Here is a 15,666-nt window from a genome sequence, read left to right as displayed (position 1 = left end):
CTAAACAAAAGGACCCAAATAGTGACCACATTTTTATTGAGACAAAGCGGGACAAATGGGATGAAATGAGAATTACAATTTAGTCAAACTTTCAACACGCACAATATATATATAAAAATACGAATAAATGTTTGCAAAAATATTTTCAACATCAACTGGAAGTAAGTCAGATGCTGTTTGAATAGTATAGGTATAGAATGTGCGCTGCACAACCTACTCCAATATTTTTTTGCTTCAAATGTTCGTTAAGTTTCGTAAAAACGTTATTGATGCCTCTTCTAGCTTTTCCACCAAAATTTACGTTAGTGTTATCAGCACAATGGGCAATAATTTTATTGCTTAAATTATTCTTTTTTAAAATAGTACTTATTAAATCAAAGATTATTTGTGAAGTTTCATCAGGCAATGAAACAAAATCTAATATTCTAATTTTAATTCCTGTTTCTGGATCAAAAAATCTAACACCTGTGGGAAATAATTTTAAATCTTTGTGGTTGGAAGCATCAGAATATATGGACACAAATGCGCATTTTTCTAATTCATTATGCAATTGTGAAAACGAATATGGTGAAAAAACATTACAAATAATTCCTTCGGTTTTTGTCCTTGCACATGCATATTTTTTGTCGTATAATGTTTTGATCACTTGCGACGTACAATTCATTGATCTGAAACTTTGATTGTGGTTTATGGTGCGGAAAACAAATAGCCCTTCCGCTAATGCTAGCTGTTTTTCCGTGTTGCTAAAGCTAGCACTGCGAAAAAATTGTTCCATTTTAGATGAGGAAGCGGCATTATTAAAAAATCTTTTGTGCCTCTTTGTCGCTAGATGTTTAGTAATATCGTTTTTTCCACCATGTGAGACCGAAAATTCAGTATTGCTTTTATTGCACCGTACCGTATAGTCTATTTTGGTACTTTTAATAAATGGAAATTCTCTGCTTAGCTCTTCATTAAATTTGCATCCTCTTTTTTTACTCATTTTTTATTTTGTGGGTAAATACTAGAAATAAATAAAAAAATTATTACAAAGGCTAAAAAAGAGTATTAAATTTTACCTTATAGACCGTTACTTTGTGGCGACCATTGCTCAACCTTTGTCAATCAAATAATGAGTCACACCGAACGTCAAATTGAAAACAACAAACCGCACTGTCTAACGGCAGTCCGCACTTATCTGAATTAATCCGAGACGTAAAGACAATGATCGCACACCACCGAGTAAATCTAACTTGGTACATTGCCTAATTTAGTTTACTTTGCACGCATTTTATGTATTTTTTATTTCTTTATATTCACCATAATACTTCATAAATAATAGGAATATATTTTTACAGTACATTTAAAATAAGAAATGCAGATGTTTTCTAAGAAGCGGGGCATTTTTTAAAATTGGCGGGAAGCGGGACAGTCTACCAAAAAGCAGGACTGTCCAACACCTCCTAGAAGTATGAAGGCCTCAGCACGGATCAATTTAGTAGTTCGATGTGACGAAGTTAATTGCGCAGTTGATGAAAAATAAGAAAGATGTCATTACGTTCGGGGTACTAAGCTGCGCAGTGGTTGAAAATACGGCGTATGTCATTACGTTTGGACTACTAAAGGATATTTATGGTAACCCGTGCAGAGGCCTACTCTTTTCTAGGAGGTGTTGGACTGTCCCGCCAAACTCAGTTGCTAGTAGCAATTCCGTAACACAAACTGTACACTTTACTTCTTCATAGGGATAGTGGTCTCTAATAATAACTTGTTTTGGTTTTAAGGCACAAATGAATTTTCAAAACATTTTGCCACCTTTTCGATATCAATTCTCCACTTACCATTTGAATAATTGTGAGGTACTTTTTCCACCAGAGGTACTTTCGCATTCCTGGACCAAGTGCGGCAAGACAGTAGTATGAATACATGATTGTGTGCACAAAACAATTTATAAACGGGAAAAAGGCATTACTTCCTCCTGCAATTAAAATATTGATAGTTATAGAGCCAAATAATTGTTATAAAATAATATGTAAATGAACAAGACTAATTAAAAAAAATTATCAGACCCAATTTCCGCAAGCAAAATATGTTTTTAAAGGTATGTAATAATTTTTATTATCACCACAACCAAAAATAATTAAAAATAAAAGATGTTCCACAAAAATCTCCCATAATATGTATCTTTAAAATTCTTATAAAAATTGGGGGGGGGGAGTTCACATATGGGGGCCCACTTATTGATATTCAAGTGAGTAGAAATATCCTGGACTTGTCCCCTGGCTAGAATTTTAAAAATTTGATCGTGTGAAAAAATTGAAATTTTTTTTAATTAATATACATTTAAAACAATTTATTAATTTAAAAAATTCGATCTATTTCCCCTTCCGGCAATAACACATGTCTCGATGCTAATTATATTTGACTTTCCTCTCTGTGATTTGTCAGATTTTGATAGCGTTTTTGCTTTTTCCTTGATTAAATATTAATTTGCGATCCCATACGTTTACATTCTTTTGATTTCATTTTTGATTTTATTAAATCTATACACGTTTATAAAATAAACTCTTTTAACTGAAACCTTTTCATTGAATGAAAGGTTAAATACCCTACCATTTTTGCTTATAAAAGAATATTTTGCATTATTGTAAAAGAATAAGAAAAAAAATATTTTTGCAAATTAAACTTTCAGGTAGATCAAATATTTATGATATTGAAATTATAAATAGCTATCATTGAATTACAATGGTGGTGGTGAAATTTTCCCCCAATAAGATTCTTCAAAGGTGGTATGCTTGAAATAATGGCAAAAAAATTTATTCGTTAATCAAGCGATTCCCAATTTTTTTTTTACGGTAACCCTAAATAATCAATTTACGGAATCCTAAATAATCAATCCAACTATATAAATAAAGTTTATTAGAATGTCATAACCTATAAAAGACTATTTTTGAATATTTAATTAGAGATAAGATGATCTTTAGCTTGTTTTATTGTCAATAATCTTAAATTTTATTTTTCGTCAGACAGTTGAATTTTTAGTTATTGTGTTATTCTCTAGTCTTAGTTATGAATTTGTTTTTGGTGTGTCTACATAAGCTGAAAATGAATAAAATAAGACTAAGACAGATTATGATTAATTTCGAAACGAAAACTTAAAAGATTATTAGAGAAACAAATATTTTTTTATTAAAGATATTAGTTAGGTATTTCATTTTGTTACTAATGCAATGTTTTCCTAATTTGTTCAATGTATTGCTATTTAAAATATTATATTTTGTTTTATAAAATGAAATTTCTTATTATAAAATTCTAATTTCTTGTTATAAAATTCTATTTCTTCTTTCTTAATTTTACTTAAAGGAACTTCATAATGACAACCGAAAGGTAAAATAAATTATGAATAAAGATTGGATTTAAATATAATATGAGGTTTCAGAATTTACCACTGGTTATAAAAAGTACTAACTACCGGAACGCCTTTAGCTCTTCCAAGGAGAACTAGGGTTCCACTTATCATTGTTGTTGTTGTTGTTGACGTATTGAGGCAGAGGGGGTGTGATGGTTCTTTTTTTTCCAAAGGCGCCATCTATGGTCAAGAATTCGACTTCTGCCACACCATACGTCGCACCCGTTTATAGGGTAGACCCATTCATACATCCATTCATTCAGCCCCCCATGCTCCTGTAACAAATTATATCTCTAGGGCAGTGTTTCCCAAAGTGTGGCACGCGTACCCCCCTGGGGTACAGGAACAGCTTAGCGGGGGCACGAGTTTAGGGGTTCTTATGCGAAATATCTTGCAACAAACGAAAATTTCAATTTTTTTTTTTTGAAAACAAAGTCAGCCATGAAAATTTACGATTACGTATTTTTCTATATTGCAGAGTTAGCAGTTAATAATTAGTAGTGTCAACACCCAGTTGTGACTTTTAACTTTCGTGCAAATTTTTTTACAGCAAAAATTCACTCATTTTTTTATTAGTGGTCCACAGCGTTGCGAAAAATTTAGAAAGGGTACACAAAAGTCATAAGTTAGGGAAACACTGCTCTAGGGGTACATAATTGGAGATTGATCGTTCTCTGATTCAGGTCAAAATTACGTTCTGTGGATGATTGAATGGGTGTATAAATGGGCCCGCTCTATAAACGGGTGTGACATATGAATGGAGCAAAAGTCGAATTATTGACCATAGATGGCGCCACTGGAAAACAAGAGCAATCGCACCCCTTGCTTTAATGGCCTACGACAGGGGTGGCGAACCTTTATGCACTAACGTGCCATTTTTTCCAAAAATTTTTTTAATGAGGTCATAGACGTGCCGACAAATAGTTTTGACTTCGTGATTATTGGGTAAATAATAATATTAAATACTATCAACTCATAACTTTTTATTTACAAAGAAGAAGGAAATACATTTTGCAATGTCTCAGTTATAAGCGTAATTCAACTTAAAGTAACATCAGTGTGACTTCTATTGTTGCAGATTAGATGACAAGTAACTTATATTAGGGATATAAGATGTTAGTTTAAGGAGAACTGTTATTTTTTTTGCTAGTTATTTATTGTTAGATTGTTAATTTTTTATGAATTTTAATTTAATTGTTAACATGCTTCATAGTGAACATTTTGTGATCGTTGGAGTGCCCGAAATATTGTGTCACGTGCCTTAAATGGCACGCGTGCCATTGGTTCGCCATCCCTGGCCTATGACAACAAAAACACTAGTTCTAATTGTAATAGAAATATGTAATAATTTACCTGCACCAAATTTCATGCCTATCCAGATACCCCAAGCAACTAATGAATGATGAATAACATGAAGAGCAGATATGTGGTTGAACTTTTTACGAAGAACAAAAAATATCTGAAATAATTATAAATTTTCTCTAAAAAATCTGCCTTAGAAGAATACTTTTGATATGTTAATAAGACTACATGAATATTTAGTAAATAATAATATTATTAGAGAATTATCCAAATTTAGCTGGTGGAAGAAAAAATAGTAAGACACAGTTTTAACCAGACAAAAATTCAGATTTTAATTAAAGGTAACCGATATTTTCATAAGAACCAGTATTTTTAAAAGTACCAATGTTTTCAAATTATTAATTGATAAAAAAAATTGCTAGGAAATATATACACGAGGATTTTCTATTAATTACATTATAACTAGACATTACTAGGTAATTAACTAGGTAAAAAAATTGCTATTAAAATTTCCGAAAATGATGCAATGAAAAGTACCGATATTTAAAAGAACCAACGTCTTTAAATTTTATAATAAAATAAAAATTGTGAAAGGCTTTTATCTTTACACTACTATTTCTTGTAAATTAAAATATCCTACATTACTTAAATATTTACATTATTGGTTAAATTAGGTAAAAATTAACTATAAAATATCATCTAACACAATTTAGCAAATGTAATAGAAACACAAAAAAAAAAAAAAAACAAGACGAAAATATCGAATTTTTATTTAAAATTACCTATACTTAAAATTTAAAATATATTAATAAAATTATGAGGAAACTATAAAATAATATCAAGATATTTATAATAATCATAATAATTAATAAATCATTATGCGACGATTTCCAAAATATTAATACATTATATCTTTTACGAAATTAAATATTATGGAGAAAAAAATTAAACTCAAAGCTTACCGTATCAGAAAATTCTGCTATTTTTAGCAAAAGAAACCACCATCCTATAGAAATCATCTAAAAATTAAAATACATTTTTTTAAAAAATAGATAATTATGAGCTATAAATTAATAAATGTTTCCATAATAAAATACAACGTTAAGAAAACTGATGAGCATTTAAAAAAAAATCAAATTAATTTCTGACAAAATTTTTAAAACGAAATTAATTTAAATTAAATTTTAACAACAATATTTTCTTTTAAATTATCATAAGAGGGAGAAAAAGGATAACATTCCAGCCAATCGTGTTTTTTTAATTGACCGGTAAATTAAAAAAGTGAGAATTTTTTTTTAATGCTCAACACTTTTGCATACGTTGACAGAATATGAAATCAAAGAATTAAGTAATAGCGAAGAATTAAAATTCTCTATGTAGAGAATTTGTATATTTCTGTAATAATTTTATGCAATAAAACAATAGCATAATATGAAAATCCTGTATATATTGCTACTATATAGCTACTCCTTATTTTATTTTTTTATAATTTTTATAACCGACGTTGAACAGCCGACCCAATTTTTGGTTTTACGACTCCGTAGCCTTGTTATTTTGAACCCAATCCAGAAGACAAGAGAACACCTGGATCAAGTATTGGGAGAAATTTGCCTTCGTGGAGGACTTTTTGATGAAACTAACCCGCATTTGTGTTACATGGAGAGGAAGACCACGAGAACTTCCCACGGTTAGCTTGACAACAAGGGGACTTTGACCCATGATCCATCTACCACTGAGGATAATTCACGCCAGTACTGTGGTCGGTGCAAGCCGGATGCGGAATTCGTATCGATCAACTAACACCGGGATCGAACCCCGGTTCACCTCATTGGAAAGCGAATGCTTTATCCCCTGAGCCATCGCTGCTCAGCTACTCCTTATTCAACAAATTTTACTATTTAATTTGCAACCGATTTATTAAAACTTTTGCAGAAAGCTTCCCTGCGTTTTATAAAGTTTTCACGAGAGCCGTGGTGGCTCAGGGGATAGAGCGTTCGCCTTCCAATGCGATGAACCGGGTTCGAATCCCAGCGATGGCTTGTCAGTATGAAAACCGCCCCCGGCTTGCACAGACCACAGTGCTGACGTATAATATCCTCAGCGGTAGACGGATCATGGGTTAGAGTCCCCCTGCCGTCAAGCTAACCGTGGGAGGTTCTCGTGGCTTTCCTGAACATGTAACACAAATGTGGGTGGGTTCCATCAAAAGTATTCCTCGAATACAAAATTTTTTCTCAAGACTTGACCCAGGAGTTCCTTTGTCTTCTGGATTGGGTTTAAATTGCAAGGCTACGGAGTTGAACATTATTAGTTGTGAGCCCAAAATCGAGAGGGTGTTCAACGACGGTTATAAAATAAAATAAAAAGTTTTCATGAGAGATAGTAATAACTAAGGCCCGGATTTTGATGACATTTGCATTTTTTTGCATTTTTGGACATTTTTTGTCCTTTAGAGCATTCTTTTAGATTTATAGGGCATTTTTCTTTAAATTTTGAGGCGTATTTTGCATTTTAATGAATTTTTTAAAGTTTTTTGTTAATTTTTTCCAATTTTTATTATTTTTTATCAATTTTCATTATTACACTGGCTTTCAAACAATGAAGAAAATCTATAGAATATTAACAGGTGAAGCAAAATCTTTTCAAATTGAAGAAGAATTGTCAGTAAGTGAGACCGTCTTTTTCAAGTACGCATCTATAACATCAGTAGACGTTGAAAGAAGCTTCTGCAGGAATGAAAATTTACTTTCAGACAAGAGACGCTCGTTTACATTTCAAATTATCAAAAAACATTTAATAATCCAATGTAATTCTGATATTTAGTAATATTATGAGATGGAAGTTGTTATATCCATTAAAGTTTCTATACAAAATAAAAATATTTTGGTGTCAATATATTTTCCTTTTTTTGTTATTTTAGGATATAAAACGAATTTTTCAAACTTTAATGAACGTAGAACAAGTATTGCATTGCTTTATATTTTTTAAATGACTCATAATAATTTTAAAGAGCAAAACATTTTTTTAATTCAATATTTTTACTTTATTTAAGGCATTTTTTGCACAATTTTTGGATTTTTAAGGGCATTTTTTGCCCTTTTTAAGGGCATTTTTTGCACTTTTTAAGGGCATTAGTTGAGATTTTTTAGGTCATCAAAATCCGGGCTCTAGTAATAACTAATAACAACAAAATTAAGGGCTTCTTCACATTTTTTTCTTCCCGGGGACTTCAGAGAGTAAAGAGCTAATTTTTAACTAATTATAACCATATTTCTTTTATGTGCTTTCGTTTAGAGGCAAATTTTCTAACTAACTATAATTAATTTTTATTTACGCACGTTTTTAATGCCACCAATAAAAAAAAACATTCATTTTTTAGCTATAAACGCTCTTAAATTAGGCCAAAAACAATCGCTTTGTTTTAACGCACAGATGTTTAAAAAAAATATTAAGAGATTAAAATTACTGAAATTTTTTAACATTATCTCTCAGGCTATTTAGAGCGAAATGACAGTTTGACCTATAGTCCATATTGGATAGACAAAGTTAGTAAACTAATTTTAAAACTGTCTCCAAAATGCCTACGCATTCTATAATTAAACTCGAGAAAAAAAAATATTAAGCCTAAAAACGTGCCGAAAGAATTATTTTCGGTTAAATAATGTTACAAAACGAATCAGACCAGAACTTCGCAATTAGGCGAAACGCAACAATGTAACCATGTCAAATTGGCTTTTTCTTTTCTATTTTTCCCACTACGGATTTCGATTTTGGAAAAGAAAGTTGAACTTCAAAAAATATTAAAATATGGGAAATTTTTAAGTGCTTCGCTCTAAGCAAAAAAGTTTATGAAAGGATAAAGAGTTAAAGTTCAAAACTTACATAAATTTCGTTAATTACCCTTCTTTAACCCTTTCGCGCCGACTGTTACAAATACGTGCCAGCATAAAACCGTATCAATCAGGGTAAAAGGATAAAGCTGGTAATCAAAGTATTTCTTTAGCAGTTTATTTGTGGGCGGAGTTATAATTGTTTGATTTATTTAATTCACCATTACTTTGTTCAAAATAAAAACTTTAGTTATAGTTTGAATTAACATTGATTATATGTATGATTAAACTAATAATAATTAAAGTAAAAGCAAAGTAAGTTTGTCAAATTAAAAACGACTACATTTAACCCGTTTTGTCCCAAATTTATAAATTGAAATGATACAAAAAGTGGTTTTATGGAAAAAGTGGTATAATATATTATCGAAATTAATTAGTTTTTCTACTGTTAAAGCATTCAAAAAGTCTTTGATAGATCAAAAAGTGCTTGTTCCTTATAATTCTAGATCTAATCAGAAATAACTAAATCATTGTGGTATCTGAGAATCCTTTAATTCATCCAGATAAATGAAAATACTGAAAAAAGTTTCCCACCACAATGAATGTCTTTGAAAAAAGGAACTGTCCTAAATATATGACGCTGGGCGTTAACCGGTTAAGTTACCGTCTTTTATTTAATTACGTCCTGATCCTGATTTTGTACGAATGCTTTTCTGAATCACCCGTCCCCAAAGGGTTAAAAACCCCAGTCCAAGAAAAATAACAGGTTTATTGATTAACATACATTTTGGTACATGCGTATTCAATTAAGGCTTATAAATTAAATAGAGAGATACACACATTTTGACAGGCTTTCGCCAAAAGCCCCTCAGATCGGAAAAAGTTGTGTTTTATATTAACTTTTTTTTATGCAATGGTACACAAAATAGCTTAACACAAATTTTTCTGAGCTAAGAATCCTATATTAAATCATTAATTTTGTTACCACCGCATAAAAATTTCCTCAAAACGCACCAAGTTGTCGTCTCTGCAATTGTTTAAAACTTGAAAACTATCGTTTTGGATAGTTTTTTTTCTTCCGTTTACATAATTATGCCACTACAACGGCATCGTGGCATGATATAAAAAAATTTTAAAGTCACGTTTTTTATTAATACTAGATTGCCAAGGAAGTCATTTTGACTGCTTTTTAATTTCAATTAGAAAGACACTAATGACACAATTTCTTAGAATTTTGTGATTTTTTGTACAACATATAATTTTTTTTATTGTTAATATTTACTAATAACTCGTTATATAACTGTAAATAATATAGAGAATATTAGAATTTAATTTTAAGCAAATTTCTTTACACATTCAGTCACAATCCAGTCATTTTGACTGCTTTTGGGCAATATAGGTATACACTAAGTTTCAGTCTTTCTAGTGATAAAATTGTTTTATAAACTTTAACTGCAGTTGGAACATAATATTCAGAACTTTTTTACTTTTATCGTATCGGGATCATCTGCATAGTTGATTGGTTCACAAATCCAACTAAATTGTCCCCAAGGAGGTATGTATGAATAGCTTCCACCCTAAAATAAAATTAGAAAGAAATCTATCATCAGTAACAATGCAACTGTATAAGTAATAATATAATAGATATCAAGAAATAAAATGTGATTATTTCTATCCGTGTGGCAACAGCAGGGAAAAATCTGAAAAGCGGTATCAAGTGCTTCTGAGGCTGTTGGAAAATTTGTCAGGTTCCAATTTCTTTTTGGCTTTAGGAATTAAGTTGGCCAATTTTAATAGCTAGATGTATTTCCTTTAAAAATACTTTTTGACTAAGAGAAATTAATAAAAACTATTTGTTTCTTTAATCTTTCTCGACCTTCGTCGCCATTTTGTATAATAAAACAAACGATATGGTTTAAATATTAAAGAAGGCTTTAATGAAGAGTTAATAGTTTTAGAAACACAAATAAATGTTATTAAATAAATAATCTCAAGAAACTAAAGATATTACTCGATTAAAAACTTCATTTGTTTCAAAAATATACAAATTGGAAATAACAGCCGACATGCTTCAAGAGACAAGTCTTTAAAATAGTCGCCTGCTTTTGAGAGCTCAAAAGCAGGCGCCCATTTTGTCTCTTGAAACATGTCGGCTGTTATTTTTAATTTGTATATTTTTGATGCTAATGAAGTTATTAATCAAGTAATTAAATATGTTTGAAAAGTTTAAAAAAAAAAAGAAAAAGTTATGATTAATTTAGTGCTTTTAAAGAGACAAAAAGTTAATGCACCTTATGATTCAATATTTCGAGAAATAGATAAGACTTTGAACATAAAATTTACTGGATAGTGGGACTCAATTATTTTCAAATTTTTATTACTAGTCGAACTTTTAATGTGTGCTGATATTGTTACAATTTAATTAACATATCTAATTATTAGTTTGAATGTTAGTAATAGTATTAGTAGTATAGTAATAGTATAGTATTAATAGCGTTCGGTTGATCATGATTTTTGTTTCTTTTTAAACCTGTTTTGAAATTAATTTGTCTGAACGTCAAGGTGAAAAGTACTAGTTTAATTTATTCATTTGCATTGGGAAAACATTTTAGTTAATTATAATATTTTAGTTTAGTTAAATAGTTATTATCAAGAACATTTTCTTCGTTTCAGAATCACACAAAGCATTAGATTTCAACTTTTTTTTCTCATTTGCATAGCATTTTTAAATTTTACGAATTGTTCATTTTTTTTAGCAAATCAAAAAGCTTCAGAAAGTACATTTTGTAATTTTACCCTTGAATTTATGACACCCGCTATTATCACAGAAAATTAGAAACTCTTTAAAAAATTCCATTTGAAATTAACTTCAGAGAAACTCAGACAGTGGCAATAAAAATTTTAATTTTTAATGTTAATATTTGAGGAATTGATTTATTAAAAATTAATGCTTTTATTTTAACATTAATTCATAAATAAATTAATAGTGCTTTATTATTTTATGCAGGGCTGCCAACTTTCGAAGCATTTTGTAAAAATTTATTCTAGTGGTAGCTAAGTTAATGTGCAAATGTAATTTTTTTTATTAATTTAAACTTATTTTCCCCACCACTCCATATAAATGATTTAAAAGTTCATATACAACGCCATTTTATTCCAGCTATTACGTAATAAAGCTTTTAAAATTATCAAAAATTCTGAAATCTTTGGAATTTAACCCTTTAATGGGCCCTTTATTTCTAGTAAAGGTAAATTATTTTTTAAATTGAAATTGTTTTAAGAACAGTAATTGATATAAAAAAACTCATTTAGTTTATAAAAATGACATTTTTTTGGTGGTAAATATATTTAACATGACCTATTAGGAACTTACTGACTTTTATTTTTCTTTATTTATAAAATAAATTCTTTAAATGCTACAAACTTCAAAAGGAATTATGTATTTTATAACATTTATGCGTTTTTTAAAAAGTGACAAATGGCTACCAATTTTATTCAAACTCACTTCAAGAAAGCTGAAGTTATTGAAAAATGGAAACCTAAATTAAAAGTGGTGGTAAGTATACTTACCACGGCCTTCAAAAGGTTTAAATATTTACAAAAAATATTTTTACAAAAAGCGCACTAGTCGGCAGACCAGATTTTGTGTACTGCATATCTCTAAGTTGTAAGCATTGTTAGACTCAATCAAACAAATCAAAAGTTATTCTCTGAGACTTTTTATTTTATTTTTGCAGTAATACAGAAAAAAATTTGAAAACTCAAGTGGTAGTTATAATAAAAAGTAATTATTTAATTTTTTACATTTTCTTGATTTGTTAAAAAATTTAATTTTCAACTTTAAAAAGATTATTGAAATCATAAAGTAAAAGTTCCATTTAACAACCACTGTTCACATAATTCAGCTTTGTTTAACTCATTATGCTTAGCCTACGCACTTTAGTTTAGCTCATAGTACTTGCTCCCTCCCACCCAATAGTAATCGCTGATTGCTCTTGACGCTCAACGCTATATTGTCATAAAGATGAGTCGTCATGATTAAATTTATTAATAGGCAAAAATGACCATAATTGAATAATTTTCAACGTCTAACGTTAAGCGTATACATATTATTTATTTTGAAACTCACGAACCCTTTTTAGGGCCGTGGTAAGTATATATACCACAACTTTTTTACCACTTTTAATTTAGGTTTCCATTTGTTAACAACTTCAGCTTTCTTGAAGTGCGTTTGAATAAAATTGGTAACCATTTTTTAGTTTAAAAAAAAGGTAGAAAAAGTTTAAAAAATACATAATTCCTATTGAAGTTTGTAGCATTCATAAAATTCATTTTATAAATAACGAAAAATAAAAGTCGACGAGTTCCTAATAGGTCGTGTTAATATACTTACCACCAAAAAGAAAAATGGCATCATAATTTAGACTAATTTTTTATTAGCTAAATGAGTTTTTTTTTCTTATATCAATTACTATTCTTATATCAATTTCAATTCCAAAAATACTTTAGTTTACCTTTACTAGAAATAAATGGTCCATTAAAGGGTTAACGCACGCTGGCCTGCCAGAAAGTACGGTTTTGCAAAATATTTTATACAATGGTAAGCATTTACAAACCAAAGCTTTCAAAATTTTTGACAATTTTTCCAACATTTTAAAAGTTTTACCGCAGACCCACAATAAAGCGGCATTGCATATGAACTTTTAAACCATTTATATGTAGTGGTATGGAAAATAAGTTCAATTGAATAAAAAAAATAATACATTAGTTACCACTAGAATAACTTTCTTTCTCTTTTTTTATATATTTTTTTCCTTTTTCCCACAACAGATTCGGATTTCTGATCCCCAAAATATAAGGGATAACAGCAATATGGTCTCCATAATTTGATCAGGAGAGCAATCCAAAGTTTGGTTAGACCTTTCAATGTTAATTTTATTTTGTGCGCATATTTGCAATTGCTATTTTTTAGGCAAATTAAAAAAATTTCTACTCACAATTATAAATTTCGTTTATCCAAATATAATTTCACGTAAAAAATACTTTTTTGAAACTATTTATTATTTGTTTTATGATAGTTGAAAAAATTTTAATTTGTAAGATATACACTTTAAAGGATGTAATTTTACATGATTTAACCCTTTGCACTCGGAGTACTTTTAAAAGCTGCTTGATCTAATATCAGTACAATAGCATTTAAAATACACAATATAATATTGTTATTATACAATTTTAAAATTCTTCAAATAATGTGGTTAATAATTATTAAAGTATAAAATTTCATAATTTTAAAGTGGTGACTGTTGATGGTGCCTCAGTGAGGACATCAGAGTGCAAAGGGTTAAATACAAAATTTATGCAAAAGCGGACGAATAGTTCCTGAGAAATCAAATTTTAAATATACCATTTTTTTTAAATTCGATTTCTCAGGAACTATTCGATTGATTTCGATCAAATTTTGTATTTCACCACGTGAAATTGCATTCCTTAAAATCATGCAAAAAATAGTTTACCTTACAGTTTAAACTCTTTGCTTCTTTTATTAAATAAAATTGGAAAAAAATAATAAATATTTACTACAAATTATTATTTGCATGAAATTATCTTTGGATAAACTTTGCAATTGTATGCAAAAATGTTTCAATTAGCCGTATAAGTTCCCGAGATATGGTGAAATACGCATAAAGTAAAATTAACATTATGAGGACAAATTTTCTGACCGCTCTCTTGACCAAACTGAAATGACCATATTTCCCAGATTGCGACAACCCCCTATATTTTTGAGTTGAGAGATCCGAATTCGTTGAAAAAAGCTATGTTTATTCAAAGAAAATGTGTAATTGCGCCTGTGTAGCATAAATTATCATCTGCTCTTATTAATTAGAACATTTGAGGTCAACCCTTCGAACCATTAAGATAGAGACCTGTAACATGAAGATCCGATCAAAGTTATTCAGAGTGGTCCGTTTTCTATTTTGGACACCGTACTTTTACGGTCTTGCCGTGTTTTACTAAAAACTGCTTCACGACTCTCATTTCTAGCAAAGTTGATTGAACGGTTTTTAAGCAACAAAACTCCAAACTACAGTTGTAATTTTAGAACAGCAAATCTTAAAAAAAGGAACGATTTGAATGTACTTACATAAATAAAGAAGCCTGCTGAAAAGATGACCATTAAAATATTGTACCATACAATAAGTCTTTCAATCTTAAATGGCGGTCTGTCTTTCATCCATTGGGGACCCAAGACTTTCACAAAGTACACATAGGAAAATATAATTGACAAAATAGGAAATGGACTACCGCATAGTGGCCAGTTGATTGTCCTGGTATCTGAAAACATATAAATAATTTAAAATTATTTTATTTTACACATCATGTTAATATTGTGTACTGATGGCTTACTTTTTTTTTATCTCTTTATTTACTAAATGTGCTTTAAAGTGCCACTACATTGGGGTACAAATTTTTTGTTGTATTTATACAAGTATTCGATCTTGCCTAATGCTGGTGTGGGAATAAATTAGTTTTGTTCGGGAAGCTACAGATTTTTTTCAAAATGGTGTTTTTAGTATATCTTCCTAGAACCCATATTTTTTACTCAATTTTTTTCAAACTTTTGCTTACCCTTATTTTGATAGTCAGGAATTGAAATATGCAATTATTTTATTTTTATTTTACAACCGTCGTTGAACAGCAGACCCAATTTTTCTGGTTTACGTCAACTGTTCATCTCCGTAGCCTTGTAATTTTGAACCCAATCCAACAGACAAGGGAATTCTTGGATCAAGTATTGGGAGAAATTTGCCGCGTGGAGGACTTTAACTGATGGAACTAACCCGCATTAGCGTTACATGGAGAGGAAGACCGCGAAAACCTCCCACGGTTAGCCTGACAGCAATTGGACTGTAACCCATGATCCCTCTACCACTGAGGATATTTTACGTCAGCACTGTGGTCGGTGCAAGCCGGATGCGGATTCATTCCGACCAGTCATCGCTGGGGATTCGAACCCGGTCCATCTCATGGGAAGGCGAACGCTCTATCCTCTGAGCCATTGCGGATCAAATATGCAATTAAGATTGACACTTGGTGCAGGGGTGAAAGCGAGACGGAAAAGAGGAAAGGCTGGTGCCAACTTTCGAA

The 15,666-nt window shown here is 30.1% G+C and overlaps 1 protein-coding gene across 2 annotated transcripts in view; it reads right to left on the bottom strand.

Annotated features, from left to right (window-relative positions):
- LOC107445008 (very long chain fatty acid elongase AAEL008004-like) overlaps nt 1-15,666 on the bottom strand; it is a 55,261-nt gene that overhangs the window by 7,455 nt on the left and 32,140 nt on the right. For both annotated transcript variants that reach the window (XM_043042237.2, XM_043042239.2), the window contains exons 3-7: nt 14,663-14,853; nt 10,008-10,097; nt 5,653-5,709; nt 4,742-4,847; nt 1,821-1,957 (exon numbers count right to left, since the gene is read on the bottom strand). In XM_043042237.2, coding sequence (XP_042898171.1) covers nt 1,821-1,957; nt 4,742-4,847; nt 5,653-5,709; nt 10,008-10,097; nt 14,663-14,853 — 581 coding nt within the window. The remainder of the gene's footprint in view (nt 1-1,820; nt 1,958-4,741; nt 4,848-5,652; nt 5,710-10,007; nt 10,098-14,662; nt 14,854-15,666) is intronic.

The sequence above is a fragment of the Parasteatoda tepidariorum genome, chromosome 9, assembly GCF_043381705.1.
Source record: "Parasteatoda tepidariorum isolate YZ-2023 chromosome 9, CAS_Ptep_4.0, whole genome shotgun sequence".
NCBI classification, from domain to species: Eukaryota; Metazoa; Arthropoda; class Arachnida; order Araneae; family Theridiidae; genus Parasteatoda; species Parasteatoda tepidariorum.
Note: the sequence above shows the minus strand (reverse complement) of the source record. Positions and strands in the feature narration are given on the sequence as shown.